The sequence below is a fragment of the Mus caroli genome, chromosome 18, assembly GCF_900094665.2.
Source record: "Mus caroli chromosome 18, CAROLI_EIJ_v1.1, whole genome shotgun sequence".
Classification (NCBI taxonomy): Eukaryota; Metazoa; Chordata; class Mammalia; order Rodentia; family Muridae; genus Mus; species Mus caroli.
This window is the reverse complement of record NC_034587.1, coordinates 22,357,181-22,377,412: the sequence shown is the minus strand read 5'-3', so window position 1 is coordinate 22,377,412 and position 20,232 is coordinate 22,357,181. Positions and strand designations below refer to the sequence as shown.

The following is a 20,232-nucleotide window of genomic DNA, read 5'->3' as shown; positions in this document are numbered from 1 at the left end:
CCTGCCTGGAGCATGAGTCTCGACCCCAGCATGCTGGCCTGAGCTCTCGTCCTGTCTCGTTCTGTCTCGCTTTCAATAAAATTCCTCGTGTGATCACAAGAACCGGTCTCAGTGTCCTACTGGGTGCGCGGCGGTCCCGAGACTTGAGTGAGGGTCTCCCTACGGGGGTCTTTCAATGGTTGCTTTTCCTAATCTGTTGCGTCAGGAAGGTTTGTGGCCCAAGCTCTCAAGTTCTCAAGCTTGAATAAAGACCCTCATGTGTTTGCACCAGAGTTGCCATCCCTGGTGGTCTCTTTGGATTTTTCAATCTGGGCACAACAGTTCCTTCTATAAGTCATGATTTAATATTCAGTGTGCAGCAATGCTGTTACTTTATATAGTCACAAAAGTCACAACCTTATATAATTACAAATATAAATATATACAAAGATGTTATATGTTTTTTTAAATTAAATCTAGAAATAATGCTAGCCATTAGGCTAATCAAATTTCTATATAAATGTCTGTGTTTATTCATCTGTTAACATGCCTATATTTTTTGGATATACAGGTGAATGGCGGTATTTTCTATCTATATGTAGCTGGGTTTGTATGCCTATCCATTAGTCAACATTTCTGTTTTTTTTTTTTTTTTTTTTTTTTTTTTTTTTCTTGATTTGGTATTCAACGATTAAGAATCTCTGTTTTTGGACTTGTTAAAAACAGCTAAATTGTAACATATGTTAAGTTTAGCTTGAGTAATACTCTATATGTATATAACTATATATATAATGTTGGCATAACTGATCCCAGATCAATTGGCTACACTGGTGCCTAAGATAACGCCAGTTTCTGTCCCCAGCCATGATATCTTTCTTCCTCAGGGTCAAGTACTACTTATTATTTCTTTTCTGTCCTCTATAGATTTAACGTATATGCATTTGGCTTAAAATTTTCTTTAGCATTGTTCTTGATTTTTATGAAAACTAAAGTAAGTTCTTAATGTTTATTTGTTGATAATTGTATATGTGCTGTTTGTTCTCTTTGTAAGTTTTTACATGTGCCAATCATAGCTTGTCCTATAAAAATGTTCTAAGTTTGTGTCCCACACTCTTCTTTTCCTCCTTCCCCATCTAGCACTGTGGCAAGGTCAACAGATAGCTTAGATTTTGTGAGCCAGACAACTCACTATGTTCAACTCTTGTATATGAAGATAAAAGGCACAGCTGCATTCTAATGAGCTGTACTTGGAGTGCACTGGATTTGAAGACAACACAAGTTCCTTCCTTGACTTTTAAAAGTGGGGGGAGGAGGTTCAGTCTTTTATAGTGAATACTTATTCTATGTAGGTTTCACAAATAAGTTCCTCATACTACTTATGAAATCTCCCACAAAAGATTTTGTTAAATGTTTTTTTCTCTGTTGACTCATGTGGTTTTTGCCTTCTTTCAGCTAATGTGGTGGGTTACATTGATTGATTTTTCTGAGGTGCATCACCTTTGCATTCCTAAGTTAAATCCCACTTGGTCATGATTTATCATCTTCTTAATATGCTGCTACATTCAGCTTGCTACTGGTTTTTTGCTTGGGCTATTTCAATGCATATATACATACATACATACATATATATATATATATATATATATATATATATATATCAGACATTGGTCTATAGTTTGTTTAACGACTGCATGGTTTCAGCATAGGGAACCCTTAAAATAAGTTCAGAATAGAACTTCCTGTTCTATTTTATGAAAAAGTGTGAAAAGTATTTGCCTTAATTCTTAGAGATTTGGTGAAATTCACTTGTGAAGCTATATGATTCTAGCTTCTTTTTCAGGAGAATTTTAAAAATTATTATGTTAAAGATCTATTCAGACGTTTTATTTTTGGAGTAGAATCTTATAGTTTGTCTGTTCAGTTCATCTAGGTTTTATGGTTTCTTGTATATTCTGTCACTATTACTCTCTTATGCTAGGAAGCGGCAGCATGTTCACTTGGCTTTCAAAGCTCTCTGAGAATATCATATGAAAGGTGCATTAGGCAGAACACAAAGCAGGGCTTGTGTCAACCTTCTGAGGAGTCTGTAGACAGGTCAAAACAAGTCTGCTTCCACTGAAATCAGGTTCTTTCATCTGTCTTGGGCTAACATCTTAAAGACTGATGCCTTCTTAGGGAGGGAGTCCACAAAGTTCTCCTACCATGTTTCTGCAAAGCCTTTTCTTCTTCAGAGTTCTGACAAGATGGATTCTTAATGGTGTGGCCTTCAGTGTTTCTGGTGGAGGATGAGCCTCTAGGGTTATCTACTCCACTTTTTTCACTGACATGTGAAAAAAGTGGAGTAGATACTATAACTTGATACAATCAATACAATCACAAAGACATACCCCAACATCTCAGTTAGCAAATGATCAAATGAGTGAAAAAATGGGATTACTTTGATTTGACAGGAAATGTTCCCACAAAGGCTCATGCACGGAAAGGCTGGTCTCTAGCTGGTGGTACGATCTTTGGAAGTTCTAGAAGGTGGGACCTAGTTAGAGGAAATAAGTCATGGGCATGGGAGTAGAGGGCATGTTAACACATGCCTGGGTCCTTTCTGTCTCTTTCTCTGCTTCCTACATACAAGAAATGAAGTACAGCCTCCAATTATGCTCATCTTACCACGGTGTCTGCCTGAGTGTGGTAGCCACTGGAACGTCTGACACTGGTCTTTACCGGGGTAAAGTGCTTCCTCTCTAAAACTGCTTTTACAGGTGTTTGGTCATAATGATATATCATCCAGGAGGGACTTTCTCAACCTGATTTAAAAAATAACAAAAAAGAAGAAACCACACCAGTAAGAGCATACCTAATAGGTGAAGACTGTCTTGAGACCTGGAGTTGGTGTGCAAATTCTTTTACTATTTTATTCCTAGGAATGGAGCCCTTAGGCAGTCAACAACGACAACTACAACAACAAAATCCATAATTACAGAAAGGAAGTTTATGGATTTACCTACATCCCAGTCCTAATCCTCAGTACTATTTAAAGGGGATCGTGCTAGGAGACAGGGCCTCCAAAGACGTCATCAATGGAGTCATATGGGTGGGTCCTATCTGTATGACTACTGAGGGTGGTAGCTTTGGAAGGAGAGACACCAGGGAGGCATATATACAGAAAAGGGCCATGGGAAAGAACAGGGAATGGTTTCAGGGAAGAACCGATTAGCAGAGAGCTCAGGGAACTTTTGGTAATCAGGGAAATGTGCTACATATGAATTGATATAAACAATTGTCAGACTTATCAAACTGTACATCTAAGACCTGTGCAACTGTATTGTATATAGCTAAACCTCAATTAGAATAAAATGAAATGAAATAATGACCATGTTTCCTTGACTTCTTGGGTGCTGCTATTTTAAGGCCTCACTACAGTCTTTCTCTTTGACATTAGCTATCAATCATCATAAGGATTTTGATGATGTAAGCATATATTTTACTTAAATAACTAAATTGCTGCCAGCATTGAGGTCAAAAGGTGTAACTGATTAGGTCCTTATTTTGGGAAAATGAAACAAGGACAGAAAAAGAAAAATCAATAATATTCAATGCTACGTTAATTCAGTCAACAAATATATAATGAGCTCCTACGACACATGGACCTAGGTTTTAAGATACAGACATACAAGTGGTTGTTTAGTGACAGAGGCCCAAGATATATATAGCATGTTAGGAAAGTAGATTGTATTTTGAGGCACTTCTTTCACTATCAAAGGATGGGGAATGTAGATGCTCTTGTTTAGGTGACAATATTTCATATTTATATTAGATTAACTCTTAAAGATAGGATCTTAAATTTGAAATCCTTTTTTAGTGAACCAAATAGGATGATTTACTCTACTGCCTGGGTTTACGCATAGCGCTCTAGTGTGCTTGCCTTCTGTGTGCTGTTGATAAAGACATCGATACTTAGTGTATTTCTTGTTTCATACTTCTCGGAACAAGTTCATTTTCTTATGAATAAATGTAAGATACAGACGACAGCAATGATAAAGGAAACATAAGGAAATGATCGTTAAATGCTAGATGAAAGCCACTTCTGTACTTTGATTCTTCCAATGTACTTAGTTTGTCTCTTTGTTTATCACGATGGTCATCGTGATGTGCACAGCACTAGAAGCACAAGCTGTCTTACAAGTATCAGTAGGAACACTAGTGATTGCTGCTTACCTTAGTAAAGTTTATCACAAACAGTTTCCAGTAAGAAAAAATGTTCTTGAGATCCTCTCAGGAAATTCAACCGACAGTGATGGCTATATAAGGCTGGCCTAAAAAATCTCCAAAGGAAAAATGAAGAGTGTGGTCAACACTGCCAGCCAAGCTGAAACTACTCTGGAGTGAGGTTCTGCAACAGATGTGAATGGATTTGGAGATTCATGATGGGGACAGCAGGAGGTATCCCCAAATACAGAAGGGACCTTTGAAATGACTTTCAAATAGAGTTCAGAAAGGGCTGTGCCAAGCTCCATGGTCTAATATTTTCATCCTGGAACTTGTACCCAGTGGCTTCAGCCTCAGCTAGTGGATCAGCACCACAGGGAATAGGACCCAAGTTCTCAGAGCTCTTGTGACAGAGTAACAGTGGCTGCTCAGGTAGAAGCAGTTTTAGAATGTTTGCTGAGGCATGGCAAGGAGGGAGAGGCAGGAAGAGCATGTGAATCCCTGCTGCCTCCAGCATGCCTTCTAAAACCTCTTGAACCAAGTTTAGATTTTTCCAAAGTAACATTTCCTCAATTCTACATAACTCAGGGAAACAAACAAACAAAACCCCTCCACAAAAACAACAACAACAAAAACAATGAAAACAGCATTCTAAGCACTAATGGAAGAGGTTTACACTGTAAGCCAATTTTGATAACATAGCTATTCTTGTTATCATGAGGCTGTTCACTGAGCTGAGAGTCTGTTTCTTTTATATTTAGTGTCAGTAAAGTTGGCAGAATGGTGAGGCGAACAACAGAGGTAAAGGAGTGAGAGATGGTAATAAAGATTAATGGTCCTGCAGTAAATATCCTGTATAGCACCTCAGGATTAAAGAACAACAAAAGAAACAATGGATATAAAACAGAAATGTATACCAAAAGATTCTGTCATGCTAATGAAAGGAAAGCAATTAAGGAGGGGCCAACCAAGTGGTGTAGCTTGGGCACTTAGTGCTGGGTCACTGGCACTGTAGTAACCAGGGCATCCAGACCCACAATGCACACTTGGGGAAGTTAATTCACCCACTGGGCTGGGTGCTGCAGCAAAGGTCATAGCAATAACCCTGCCCTCTCTCGATTCCGCCCACACCAGCTCTGCACTGGCAGAGAGGCTCAAGGGGGCAACTTCATGTCTTCAGCAGTCACACAGACCATAAAAGAAGAGAAAAATACTAGATAATCTTCTTCATAAGTAGAAACACTTCATGGTTCCTAGGACTATCTTAAAATGCTAAAGCATTCAAACTTTTAAGCAGATAAGAAGGTTTTTGATATTATTTTCATTATCATACTAGATCCTCCCACCATCTAAAGACAAAGGAAAAAGAGCAGTGAGGGGAGAGGCTGGAAAATAAAATGTCAAATGATAGTGTTCCTGAAACTCTGCAGATATGGAACAGCTTCCCTCCAGGTAGATCGATTGTCTGGCAGCACTACCGGGATTCACTGTGCACAACCGAAGTGCTGAATGTCAGCAGACGACACAGCACAAGTAATGGGTTCTGAACTCCTGTTAGTCAAAAATGATTTTGTTTCAAATAAGAAATTGATTTTTTTTGGGGGGGGGAACACCAGCTCTTTCCAGGCTTCTGGCTTCTTTTGCTGGGACAGGGAGAGATTTGCCTCCAGCGTAGTTAGGCTGTCCTGACTGTGCCTAGCAAGTGTCTTCTGGAGCTGCTCTAACACTACAGCAGTCTCAACCAGCCACACATGCTATTTGCCCCTCTGCTTTTGCTGTGTGGTTTTTCATCATACAATTTCATTTCAGTGCTGTCACACAACATATGTGTGTTGACAAGTCAACAGAAAATCATGCTCAGCAGAGCAGAGGAACACACAGCAGTTCCCACTGGTTTTCCTCTCTCTGAATTGCAGTAGTGAGAATATGGAGGACCAAAATAAGGGTTCCCATGGCTCAAAGACCATTGCCACAGAAAGCAGAGGCTAGGTCAGACTCTAAGTCTTCTCAATTTCATCTTTGTCTTTGGTAGCAATGATTAAAACGAAGCTTCAACACTATCTGTCTTCAGTAGAGCTCTGTAAAGTATTTGCCTTATGCCAAAGAAAAATGGTGGCATTTTCCCTTTCGAAGTTTGGAAATATATCATCTCTCAGTTACTTGAAAGGGGATAAAGCAATTTCTAGATGACTGGTTGTTGTAGTTTGGGTTTTATGGTTGTGAAGAGAGATCTTGACCACAGCAAGTCTCATAAAGGATAGCATTTAAATGGAGCTGGCTTATAGTTGGAGAACTTCAGTCCATTATCATCATGTCGAGAAGCATGGAGGCATGCAGGCAAACATGGTGCTGGAGGAGCTAAGAGTTCTATGTCTTGATCCACAGGCAGCAGCAGGAGACTATGTCATATTGGCCAAATGAGCATATCTGAGACCTCAGAGCCCACCTCCACAGTGACACACTTCCTCCAACAAGACCACACCTACTCACAAAAGAACATACCTCCTAATAGTGCCACTTCCTATGACCAAGCATTCAAACACATGAGTCTATGGGAGCCATACCTATTCAAACCACCATGTTGCATTCCCTGGCCATCATAGCCATAACATAATGCAAAATGCATTTAGTCTAACTTCAAGGTCCCCATAGTCTATTACAGTCTCAATAATGTTCAAAAGTCCAATGTTCAAATCTCTTCTGAGATTTATACAAGCTCTTAACTGTAATCCTATATATCTTAGTTAGAGTTTTACTTCTGTGGACACCATGACCAAATCAACTCTTAGAAGGATTTTTAATTGGGGCTGGCATACAGGTTCAGAGGTTCAGTCCATTATCATCAAGGTAAGAGCATGTCAGCATCCAGGCAGGCATGGTACAGGAGGAGCTGAGAGTTCTACATCTTTATCTGAAGACTGCTAGCAGAATACTCACTTCCAGGCAGCTAGGACTAGGGTATTAAAACCCACACTCATAGTGACACACCTACTCCAACAAGGCCATACCTAATTCAACAGGGCTACATCTTCTAATAGTGCCACTCCCTGGGTCAAGCATATACAAGCTATACACATTGTATAGTATCAAAATCAAAACTAGATCACATATTTCCAACATACAGTGGCACAGGTTATTGCCATTATATCAACTGGGTAAACTCCAAAGTCTGGACAGGATTCTTCCGGTTTCCATCTGCGCTGGGAGTTGATCCTGTGCCATAGCACTTGGAGCTAATTCTGTGTCATAGGGTGTGTGAACATGCAGGTAAGACCATGGCTTATGATCAAATTTCTGGCCTAAAAGGGACCCACCCAGAGCTATCAGGACACAGGAACTAAGAAACAGCCAGGACAGGGTCCTTCCTGTTTTTGTCTGTTCCCTGGAGTTGACCCTGTACCACAGCTCTCCATACCCAAATTCTTCCAGGAGAGAACTAGTCTCTCAGGAGTACTGACACAAAGGCTTGCAAAAGGGACAAGCCCCAGTCATAGACAGCAAGACCCACTAACACCAGGGATAACCAGATGGCGAGAGGCAAGGGCAAGGACATAAGCAACAGAAACCAAAGCTACTTGGCATCATCAGAACCCAGTTCTCCAACCACAGCGAGCCCTGGATACCCCAACACACCAGAAAACCGAGACCCTGATTTAAAATCACATCTCATGATGATGATAGAGGACTTTAAGAAGAACATAAATAACTCTCTTAAAGAAATACAGGAGAACACAGGTAAACAGGTAAAAGCCCTTAAAGAGGTAACACAAAAATCCCTTAAAGAATTACAGGAAAAATACAACCAAACAGGTGAAGGAAGTAAACAAAATCACCCAGGATTTAAAACTGGAAATAGAAACAGTAAAGAGATTATAAAGGGAGACAACCCTGGAAATAGAAAACCTAGGAAAAAGATCAGGAGTCAATGATCCAAGCATCACCAACAGAATACAAGAGATAGAAGAGAGAATCTCAGTTGCAGAAAATACTAGAGAAAACATTGACACAACAATCAAAAAAAAAAAAAAAATGAAAAATGCAAAAAGGTCCTAACCCAAAACATCCAGGAAATCCAGGACACAATGAGAAGACCAAACCTAAGGATAATATGTAGAGAAGAGAGTGAAGATTCCCAACCTAAAGGGCCAGTAAAGGGGCTGGTGAGATGGCTCAGTGGGTAAGAGCACCTGACTGCTCTTCTGAAGGTCCAGAGTTCAAATCCCAGCAACCACATGGTGGCTCACAACCATCCGTAAAGAGATCTGGCGCCCTCTTCTGGAGTGTCTGAAGACAGCTACAGTATACTTACATATAATAAATAAATAAATCTTTAAAAAAAAAAAAGGGCCAGTAAATATCTTCAACAAAATTAGAGAAGAAAACTTCCCTAGCCTAAAGAAAGAGATGCCCATAAACATATAAGAAGCCTACTGAACTCCAAATAGATTGGACCAGAAAAGAAATTCCTCCCATCACATAATAATCAAAACACCAAATGCACAAAACAAAGAAAGAATATTAAAAGCAGTAAGGGGAAAATGTCAAGTAACATATAAAGGCAGACCTATCAGAATTACACTAGACTGATCAACAGAGACTGAAAGCTAGAAGATCCTGGGCAGATGTTATACAGACCCTAAGAGAATACAAATGCCAGCCCAGGCTACTACTATACCTAGGAAAACTCTCAGTTACCATAGATGAAGAAACCAAGATATTTCATGACAGAAACAAATTTACACAATAACTTTCCACAAATCCAGCCCTACAAACAATAATAGATGGAAAATACCAATACAAGGAGGGAAACTACACCCTAGAAAAAGCAACAAAATAATCTTTCAACAAACCCAAAAGAAGATAGCCACACAATCATAAAAATAACAGGAAGAAACAATCACTATTCTTTAACCTCTCTTAACATCAATGGACTCAATTCCCCCCAAAAGACATAGAATAACAGTCTGGATACATAAACAGGACCCAGCATTTTGCTGCATACAGGAAATGCACCTCAGTGTCAAAGATAGATACTACCTCAGAGTAAAGGGCTAGAAAACAACCTTCCAAGCAAATGACCCCAAGAAGCAAGCTGGAGTATCCATTCTAATATTGAATAAAATCAACTTACAGCCTAAAGTTATAAAAAATTAGGATAGGAAAGAGTACTTCATACTGGTCAAAGGAAAAATCTACCAAGAAGAACTCTCAATTTTGAAATCTATGCTCCAAATGCAAGGGCAACCACATTTATAAAAGAAACTTTACTAAAGGTCAAAGCACACATCACACCTCACATAATAATAGTGGGAGACTTCAACAACCCACTCTCATCAATGGACAGATCTGAGAAACACAAACTAAACAGAGACACATTAAAACTAACAGAAGTTATAGATGAAATGGATTTAAGAGATATCTATAGAACATTTCATCCTAAAACAAAGAATATACTTTCTTCTCAGCACCTCATGGTACCTTCTCCAAAACTGACCATATAATTGGTCACAAAATTGGCTTTAACAGATACAAGAAGATTGAAACAATCCCATGCAACCTATCAGATCACCAGGGACTAAGGCAATAGCAACAAAGCCCACATATACATGGAAGCTGAACAACGCCCTACTCAATGATAACTTGGTTAAGGAAGAAATAAAGAAATTAAAGACTTTAGAATTTAATGAAAATGAAGGCACAACATACCCAAATTTATGGGACACAAAGAAAGCAGTCCTAAGAGGAAAACTCATAACTCTGAGTGCCTCCAAAAAGAAACTGGAGAGAGCACACATTAGCAGCTTGATAACACATCTGAAAGCTGTAGAACAAAAAGAAGCAAATTCACCCAAGAGAAGTAGACAACAGGAAATAATCAAACTCAGGGGTCAAAATCAACCAAGTAGAAACAAAAAGAACTATACAAAGAATCATCAAAACCAGGAGCTGGTTCTTTGAGAAAATCAACAAGATAGATAAACCCTTAGCCAGACTAACCAGAGGGCACAGAGACAGTAACCAAATTTACAAAATCAGAAAGGAAAAAGGAGATATAACAACAGAAACTGAGGAAATTTAAAAAAAAATCATAAGATCCTACTACAAAAGCCTATATTCAACAAAACAGGAAAATCTGGATGAAATGGACAATTTTCTTGAGAGATACCAAATACCTAAGTTAAATCAGGATCAGATAAACCATCTAAACAGTCCCATAACCCATATAGAAATAGAAGCAATTATTAAAAGTCTCCCAACCAAAAAAAGCCCAGGACCAGATGGGTTTAGTGCAGAATCCTATCAGACATTCAAAGAAGACCTAATACCAATACTCTTCAAACTATTCCACAAAAGAGAAACAGAAGGAACACTACTGAATTCATCCTGTGAAGTCACAGTTACACTGTATATTCTCCCTTGGAGATGAACTTGTTACAATTTCGTTTCATAGAGGATTTCATAAGTTTTTTTCCTACTTCTATCATGTTTTATATTTCAAATAGATTTTAAAAACTGGAAAAAAAAAAACCCTAACAAAAACCTCCAAACTCTGCATCTCCATGTCTGATGTGAAAATGCTCTTCAGATCTCCAACTCCTTTCAGCCTGGTTGACTGCAACACACTTCTTTTTCTTGGGTTGGTTCCTGCTACACCCACTAGTGCGACAGACCTAGAAGCCTGGAAGCAGTCCTGAGACAAAGAGTTTCCTGGAAACTTAGCCTCCTGGAACCTTGGCATTCCTATAGCACGTATGCTCCAAACCTGTCCCCACGTTAGTCTGGTGTATGAATCTGTGTGCTCTCCCTCAATATTGTTTTATTTTAAGTGCCTTTAAGGATTGATTTTCACATATAGCTAAGTTAGATTAGCCTCCATCAGTGTTCCAATGTCCTAGAAAGTCCTTGAAGCCAACCTTGAGCTTGGAATTCAGTAAGAATGTTACCTATTCAGTAACATTCAAATTTACCTCTAGTAGAGACAGTAAAAGTAAACAGGCATTACAATTTACTTGAATAGAGCTAGAAAGCTCAGGGCTCGTCTACATAGTAATTACTTAGAACAATAGCCAAGTTACACCCATACACAGGAATATACAATGGCTTAGGAAAAAGGTGGGTTGTGGTTTTAGGAGGAACTCAAGAAAGCATTAGTAGAACGGAATTCCCCCGGTGTTTTTCTCTGGGCCCAGAAGAATAGCATAATCAGGTATTTACTAAAGGACCCCTGGTGGTGGGTTTAACAATAGACTAGCTTTGCATCAAAGCATTCACCTGGCTCAGGTGTTTAGCTGATCTTAATTAAGGGTTGTTCCTATCTCAGCTGTAAACACTGCCTGGCTCCCCACTACCTTTTTATGTATGCATTTTCTTTGTTTTGTGTAAAGAACCATTATGCATCGATGTACCTTGGCAGATGTATTCGCCTAGCTTTCTTGTTTTTCTTCTGTATTATAAGACTGGTATTCATTTTGAGAAATTGCATTCAGATACACCCTCTATGTCCGTGTCTGTTTGTCATCCCCGCTGACTCCTTGCTCATCTGTAACTGGAACTCTGAGTTTTCCTGCGGACAGGAACCTGACTGAGGTCTGTCTGCAGCAGGTTCCATTTCCTGTTAGCAGCTTTTCTTTCCAAGAGTCCCATGTCTCTGACATTATCAACATTTTGGGGTGTCCAAGGAAATTCAGGCTTCATCCCAGCCACATGCTCTAGCCTCAGTGACTTTTCTTAGTCATGGAAGAATATTTCATAACCCCTTTGTTTCTAGGCCTCCATGCAACAACACCTCTTCCACATATCTGGTCTCAGTGACTTTCTTTAGTAATAAAGGGAAATTCTATATTCCCTTTCTTCTATTCTTGACTCTAAAGCCAGAGCCATGTTGCTGACACTGCCAAGTTCTGCTGCTTGCTGTGGCTGGAACATGGCCTTTTCTTTCTATTATATCTTTACCAGCTTTCTGTTTCAGATTATTTCCTTCACTGCCTAAGTTTGGCTTCCTCAAACTTACTCTGTAGAGTAACATTGAACTCAAGAGGTCTCCATGACTTTGTCTCCCGAATGCTGGAATTAATGGTATACACTACCATACCTGGACCTAAGTTTTTTTTTAAATTCCTTTAAGCTTAGTTAGGTGGGATCTTACCCTGAGGCCACCACTCCCTTAATTCCATTTAATATCTTTAATCTATGTATTTATTTGAACACAGGATTTAGCTCCACTCTATTTCCTGATACCTCTTTAATCCTTGAACCATACATTTTATATTTTCCTTGCTCAGTTTGTAAGACGTATACTCTTCATAAGAGTAAACCATAGGACAGATTCTATTCTAGGCTGTTTTTAGATTTCCTTTGCCAATGTAATTATCTCAATTTCTTCACCTTCGCCTCAGGTAGACTCTTTAGACAAAGGCAAAATGTGACCACATTCTTTAGCAAAATATCGTAAGAATGATCTCTAGGCAACATTCTAAAATTCTTCTCCTCTGAAACCTCTTGAGCCAGGCCCCACAGTTCAAATCACCCTCAGCATCACTGTTTTCCTTTTTTAAAGTACCAAAACCCACATTCCTCCAAAAAAAAGCTTGATTAGGTCTATCACAGCAATACTCCATTCATTGGTATCAACTTCTATCTTGGGTTTCATTGCTGTAAAAAGACATCATAACCAAAGCACCTCTTATACAAGAAAAAATTTAATTGGGCCTGGCTTACAGTTTCAGAGATTCAGTCCATCATCAACATGGGAGGAAGCATGGCAGACTTCAGGCCATGTGTTGGAATAGGACTAATGCATCTACATCTTGATCCACAGGCAGAAGAGACTGTATCATATTGGCAATGCCACACTGGCAAGACTTCAGTATATATGAGACCTCAAAGTCTGCCTCCACAGTGACACACTTCTTCCATTAAGTCCACACCTACTCCAACAGAGTAACACCTCCAAACAGTGCCATTCCTTATAGCCAAATATTAAAACACATATGTGTATGGGGGCTATTACCTATCCAAACAACCATATTCGTGGCTATTATCTAGCCAAATCTCCATACCTCCAGAGCAAAGCAATGCTGGCAGCAGCTGGTGAAAGCAAGGAAAGGTGCATATAACACTTTTCACAAATAAGCTAATGTGAGAGCTGTAAAGATTATGAACAGTAGGTTGGTTAACATTAGCAGGAGAAGAGCTTGCCTGTTAGAAAAGAACATGTAAGAAGAAGAAATCAGAATAGTTCTGAGGAGGGTGTGAGCAGAGGTAGCCTGCTTCCTATACATCTGTCCACAGGAGGCTCATCCTTTCAAGTTAGTCCTTAAGGCTGTTGGAATAGGCTGCACAGGAGTCACTTCAGAACCAACTGGAAAACACATCTCTTTCATGCATTATTTCAGAGTTACTTGTAGTTTATTTCCTTTTAAAACCTACATATAAGCCAGGAAGTGTTATCAGCACTTCAAAGAGTGCTAGGCACTATTTGTTGAGATTGGGTTTTAGTTATAATGTGAAAGTTGCTCATGATCTCTCCTCTACATTCCCTACATTATCAATCAATTATGAGGCCATATTTTCCAGGAGAGATTTATTTTCAACTCCTTATTTTATTACTCACTGTGAGAAAATCATTTGGTATCTACAACCAATACTTAACTGCTCAATTCAGCTTTTAAAAAGGAGGGCCAAACTGGACAGCTTTTCATATCAATATTCTGAGATGTGATTTGAGAATCTAGTAGCTGGGCCACCCACAGCTTTCCAGGCATATGTTTATCTGAAATGCTAACTACAGCTCAGCATAGTAGAAATCACCTGCTGTTCACTGGCTTGCATGCATCAGTCACCTTCCACCATCCTTAGCAACTTTTCTTTCTGCTAGTGCAGACACTACACTTACCTCTCTGGGGTCTGCATATATCATTCTGTTGACATGTCCATTGGATACCATTCTCCACACGTGACTGAAACTCAACAGTTTTCTTCTCCCTCTGGTTTTTCCCACTGTTTGGAGAGTCTGGGCACTTTTTAAAGGATGTTGAGGTTCCACGCAGCCATCCATCACATTTTGGCTTCCATAAGCTGAAAGAGGAAGCATGAATGGAATATGGCGGGCACAGGGAAAGACACAGATCATATACGCATATTTGAAATTAGCATGAGTTTCAATACAACTATGGCAGTAAGAATCCTTTTCTTTCTTTCTTTTCTTTTCTTTCTTTCTTTTTTTTTTTTTTTAAAGACAGGGTTTCTCTATAAAGCCCTGGCTGTCCTGAAACTCACTTTGTAGACCAGGCTGGCCTTGAACTCAGAAATCGGCCTGCCTCTGCCTCCTGAGTGCTGGGATTAAAGGCATGCACCACCACACACAGGCCTTCCTTTTCTTATTTTAATTAACATATAATTTGAATATTTTTTCTAAAGGTACATTTTGTGTCTTGCTATAACAATTTTGGAGAACAAATTATTTAAATGATGTTAATCCTCAAAATGCACATTTGGAGTTTTGGAAATGAAACTTGTTATCCAGGGCCAGTGCAGCAACTGGAAACAAATGGTAGTTAAATATGATGGTAGGAACCATTTAAGTTGACCTTATGGTCTGGTATAGACAAGCAGAAGAAAGTAAAGCAATGAGGGATCAAAGACTGTCAGAAATGCAAAAGGAAATGAAGCATTTAGTTGTGTAAGATAAATCAAAAACAAACAAAGAAAATGAATGTGAAAATCTTTGGTGTGGTGTATGTGAGGAACATGAGACAGAGGCTCAAGACAAAGAAGCAGGAGCACAAAGGCACAAGCTTGGAATATAGTCACATGTGAGTCATGTTAGAAAAGAGAAAGAAAGAACAAAATGTCTTTACCTATGTCAGGGATGGACCAACCACACATGGATGGCAGGAGTGTGGAAATACAATGACTTTGATTGGCATGTCAAAGCCTTATAGAAATAATGGTGGAAAACAATGGAAGAATGGAACACACTGATATTCACACAACGAGGCAGGCTTGTAAGAAAAATGCTGGCACACTTAGCAAATGTGACAGGGAAAAGGGCCTCTGTCCAAGTGGTGTTCTCAAAAAAAAAAAAAAAAAAAAAAAAGGGCTAATTTTAGGAATTGATTCATAGCCTGGTGGTGAATTTAAATTATCTAGTAAAGTTTTAGTAAGATGACTTCTGGAGTCTCATGCATAGATCTGTCTGCTTCCTCCCTGCCTGCTTCCTTCTCTTGTTCTCCTTTTTTTTTTTTTTAAGAATCATTTATTCATTTTATGTATAAGAGCACACTGTAGCTGTCTTCAGACACACCAGAAGAGGGCATCAGATCCCATTATGGATGGTGTAAGCCACCATGTGGTTGCTGGAAATTGAACTCAGGATCTCTGCAAGAGCAGTCAGTGCTCTCAACCGCTGAGCCATCTCTCCAGCCTTTTCCCTTCTTTTTAAAATCTTCCCAGGGGATTTTGCAATCATGGCTTTTCCTTTAGAAGATGGCTTCTCTTTTTGACCAGAATTCTAAACTCTAAAGAAAAGCTGCACCTATATGAGTAAGGTGTTAACTGCTAAATAATCTTTTTTTTCCCTTCCCTTCTCTTGCTTTTCCTTTAGATTTACAAACCCACACACCTAGTGAGCTCCAGATTTCACTAGATTATGTGGTGGTCCTTCTTAGTTCTTTGTTCTATGCATCATCTACAAAGCATCTAAATTGATATGCAGCTTAACTTGCAGGGATCTGTTGAAAGAACTGCAGGGGCTAGCTAGTCAGGCAGCCAGAATCCACTTTAGTGTCCACCACAGAAAGATAGGAAAGAAGACATACACCTGGACAACCATCTTCATGTGCACTGCCTTCTCATCTGCATATAACTGAGTTATTCTAAGATATTTTTTTAATGTGGAAATTGTTGGGAGCTATTAAGATAACACTATTGTCCTGATCTCTGAATTGGGCCTCTCCCCCGAGAGGGGGTCAAAAGCGGGCCACCGACATACCGCTCTGAGAACAACCACAGATTGTTCCAGCCCTAAGTCAACGCAGGATGTCCTGACCTCAAGATGTACCCTGATACTGCCAAGTTCCTGCTTCCCTGTGTAGTCACCAAAAGAAAAATTTCTGCTGCCCCATTCCTCCTGCTGAGAAGTACTTCCTCTTTTTCTGCTGCCCCATCCCTCCTGCTGAGGTGCATTTTACTTTATCATGTTCATTATAAAAAAATGACAGATTGATTTTTCAAATATTGAGCTGACTCTATTTCTAAGATAAATGTTATTTAGTCAAACTGTATAATACTTTTGATATACTTGGATTGGATTTGTTAACATTTGTTAAATATTTTTTTAACAATACTCTTTGGAATTTCTGCTCATGAAGAAGGCCATTCCTCCTGCTGAGAAGTACTTCCCCCTTTGCTTGTGCATTTAAACCTTGGGCCTGGCTAATACAGTGAGACCTTGATGTTACTCAGACTGCTTCCATGTGTCGTTCATTGCACAAGGTTCTCATCTCTCTCTACCCCCCATTTGGTTCTTAGGAGAAGGTCCCCTCGAGACCCTCGAATAACTGGACCTGCTGGATGGGTCAGGAAATGAGAGCTTTACATTCCCCATTTTAGAAAGTTTTGGCTCTGGGTGCAATTTCCTTCTCACTAACTCTCATCTTTGAATAATTTTTAAAAATGCCTATGTTCAAAAATCACAAGTCATGGCAGAGAGTGGGAACAACATTCTTGTGAAAAGTGTTTATTTCCCAAGTGGGGAAACTTTAAAAGTCTTAGAGAAAGGGTAGACTGTAGAAAGGAATCCTAATGCAAACATGAGGCACTGCTGAGCAGAGGAGGATGAAGAGGAAGCAAAAGCAGGGAAGCGTTCTCATGTCTCTCTTGTTCTAGCAAGAAAAGGAGCTCTGTCTTCCTCTCTCCTAGGAAGAATGAAAACTGACTACTGAAGACAATCTCAGACCTACAGATGAATCTGGATTATCAGGATTTATAAGTAATATTTATCTTCACTCAGTTTGTGCCCCTCAGAAATACAAAGTGCCTTTTCTTCTGTCTTGTCATTTGTCTAGGATTTTATCATTCTTTGTTGATGACAGCTGAAGGTGGAATTGAAAATCTTCTCTGAAAATGACACATTCTGTGGGTGTATCCCATGTATATAAGAAATACACATAAGAATACATTTATGTAGCTTTTTCCTTGCTAGTCTATCTTTTGTCGTGGGAACCAGCCTCAACTATAAAACTATAAAAGCTGAAAAATTCTTTATAGAACACCTCTCATCTACACCACCTGGGGTGCTCTTCCTTAGTGAAGATGAAGCTCTCCTTTCCTCCCTTAGGAACTTACATATGGCTGTCCTCCTTGTTTTGCTCAAGCAGGACCATTCATATAACACACTCTCCAGCATGGCTGTCCTCTCTCCTCTGAAAGGGCCAGGATTTCTCCTACTGTTGAAACTTTTGTATACCATTCAATGTTCTAATTCGTCCATGATACAAAGGACCAAAGTTTATCCCATATATTTATATATGTTATATCCACCATTATATTCAAAAGACTTTTTATTTGTGTAGCTTGATTTTGTCAAATAAAAACGGGTCTCAATCTATACGCTAGGCTAGTCTAGAATTTACTATGTAGTCTAGTCTGGCCACATATACATGGCATTTCTTTTGCCGCAGCCTCCCAAGTGCTGGGATTATAAGCATGTGCCACTGTACCCAATTTATATGGTGATGATAATCAAACTCAGGGCTTTGGACATACTAAACAAGCACTATTTCAACAGATTTACACCCCAGCTCCACAGTTGTCTTTTATGTATTATCTTATGTTCTATGATTGTGGTAAGGGTTGTAATAGCCATTTCCATAGGTTCCATAGAAATTTTCCACATGGGAAATGATGTAATTTTAGGATAAAGGCAGTGTTATTGATTCTTCTCTAATATTTTCATGTCTGATGATATTAGTTAGAACTTCCTACACAACTTACCTTATTTCTTAAAATGTTTATCATTAATGAGGTACACAGCCTTGTTAATCTTGATAAGATTTTAATTTTGCCAAAGTCTCCCTACCCCCATTATGAATGAGAACTGATGGGTCATGTCAAATACTTCTGCATCTGTTTGAGATCAAATTTTACTTTATCATGTTCATTATAAAAAAATGACAGATTGATTTTTCAAATATTGAGCTGACTCTATTTCTAAGATAAATGTTATTTAGTCAAACTGTATAATACTTTTGATATACTTGGATTGGATTTGTTAACATTTGTTAAATATTTTTTTAACAATACTCTTTGGAATTTCTGCTCATGAAGAAGGCTCATCTGTCATTTTCTTTTCTCCTTATCCTGGTTTGGATCTCACTACAGGTAAAAGGACAACTTCTTTTGGTTCAAGAATTCTCAAATAAGGTAGAAAGAGAGAATTTTTCCAAACAAGGGCATCTGGATATTTCTGAAGAGCCTTTTATCTTTAATAATTGAGGTTGATATTATCATCTAAAGGTTAGAGGCTAACAATGCTCCTAAAGAATCCACGATACACAGGACAAATACCCTAGCAACAAAGAATGATGTGGTGGAAAGTTCATAGTGATAAAAGAATCCAAGAACAAACAATAATGCAACCAATAAGAAATCAATATACATTATAGAAATTAGCAACCCTTCTCAATGCTAATTCTCAATGTCAATCATCTTAACTGTCAACCTGAAAGGCACAGACTCAGGATTAAAAAGGAAGATTCAACTACCAAAGACCCTCAAGATGAGAGTGAAGGGGCAGAAGTCAACTTGCCATGCAAATGGAGCCCAAAACACATAGAACTAGACATTCTGACACTTGATAAAGAAGACTTCATACCAAAATTACAAGCGATAAGGAAGGCTATGACAAATTAATGCAAGAGAAAACCCATCACGAAACTATGATAATTATAATTGTACATATACCACATATTGGGAATCCTCATTTAATGAAACAAATATTAATGGATACTAAAGGGTAAATATAGGCTAGTGAAAATCGCTCAGTGGACAGATGGGTTGTACACTTAGAAGACTCTGAGTATGATTTTCTGTATAAAAAATTTGGTGAAGCCATGCATGTATTTGTAACCCCAGTGCTGTTGTAGACCAGGAGAGAGACAGGAGAATCTCCAAGGATTTGCTGGCTGCAGGGCTGGCTCTAGGTTCAGTGAGAAAGACCTTGTCTTAAGGGAGTAAAGTGAAGAGGATAGAAAATAATACCTAACTTATCCCTCAGAACTCTGCATATGTGTGTATGAGAGAATGCATCTCCACAAATATATGAGCATATAGCACACATGTATATATGCCTCTCTCATACACACAAATGCACATGTACACACAGACAACTAAATGAAAGAAAGATAGGTTTGCACACAACAATAGTGCGTGCCTTCAACACCATACTGACCAAAAATCAGTACAGTGACTCCAGAGTAAATATGGAAAATAAACTCAAGGAATCAACAGATATTTATAGAATGATCCATTTAACAGCTGTAGAATATACATTTTTGTTTTCTCAGCAGCACCTGGTACGTTCTCTAAAACAAAATAGGATTCAGTTCATAAAGCCAGTCTTAGTAGATAAAAAAAAAATCAAAGAATTTTTTGATATCTTTCATATTATACTGAATTAAAACTAGAACTCACAAGGAAGGGAAACCACAAGAATTATAGAAATATTAGCAGATGAAACAATATAATCCTTTCACACTTTTTTCTTTCATTTTCAAGATTATAATATAATTACAACATTTCTTCCCCCCCTTTCTTCTCTGAAGAAAGTGCCCCTCCTTATCTTTTTTTTTTTATAACTTTGGGTTGGAAGTTGATTTTATTTGATATTAGAATGGCTACTCCAGCTTGTTTCTTTGGACTGTTTGCTTGGAAAATTGTTTCCCAGCCTTTTAGTCTGAGGTAGTGACTGCCTATGTTCCTGAGGTGGGTTTCCTGTATGCAGCAAAAATATTGGGTCCTGCTTATGTAGCCAGTCTGTTAGTCTATGTC

At 38.8% G+C, this 20,232-nt stretch overlaps 1 protein-coding gene across 4 annotated transcripts in view; it reads right to left on the bottom strand.

Moving 5' to 3' along the window:
* Window positions 1-20,232, bottom strand: part of Kiaa1328 (KIAA1328 ortholog) — a 283,276-nt gene that overhangs the window by 50,267 nt on the left and 212,777 nt on the right. For all 4 annotated transcript variants that reach the window (XM_021151131.2, XM_029472090.1, XM_029472091.1 and 1 more), the window contains one exon: window positions 14,078-14,259. In XM_021151131.2, the coding sequence (XP_021006790.2) occupies window positions 14,078-14,259 (182 nt within the window). The remainder of the gene's footprint in view (window positions 1-14,077; window positions 14,260-20,232) is intronic.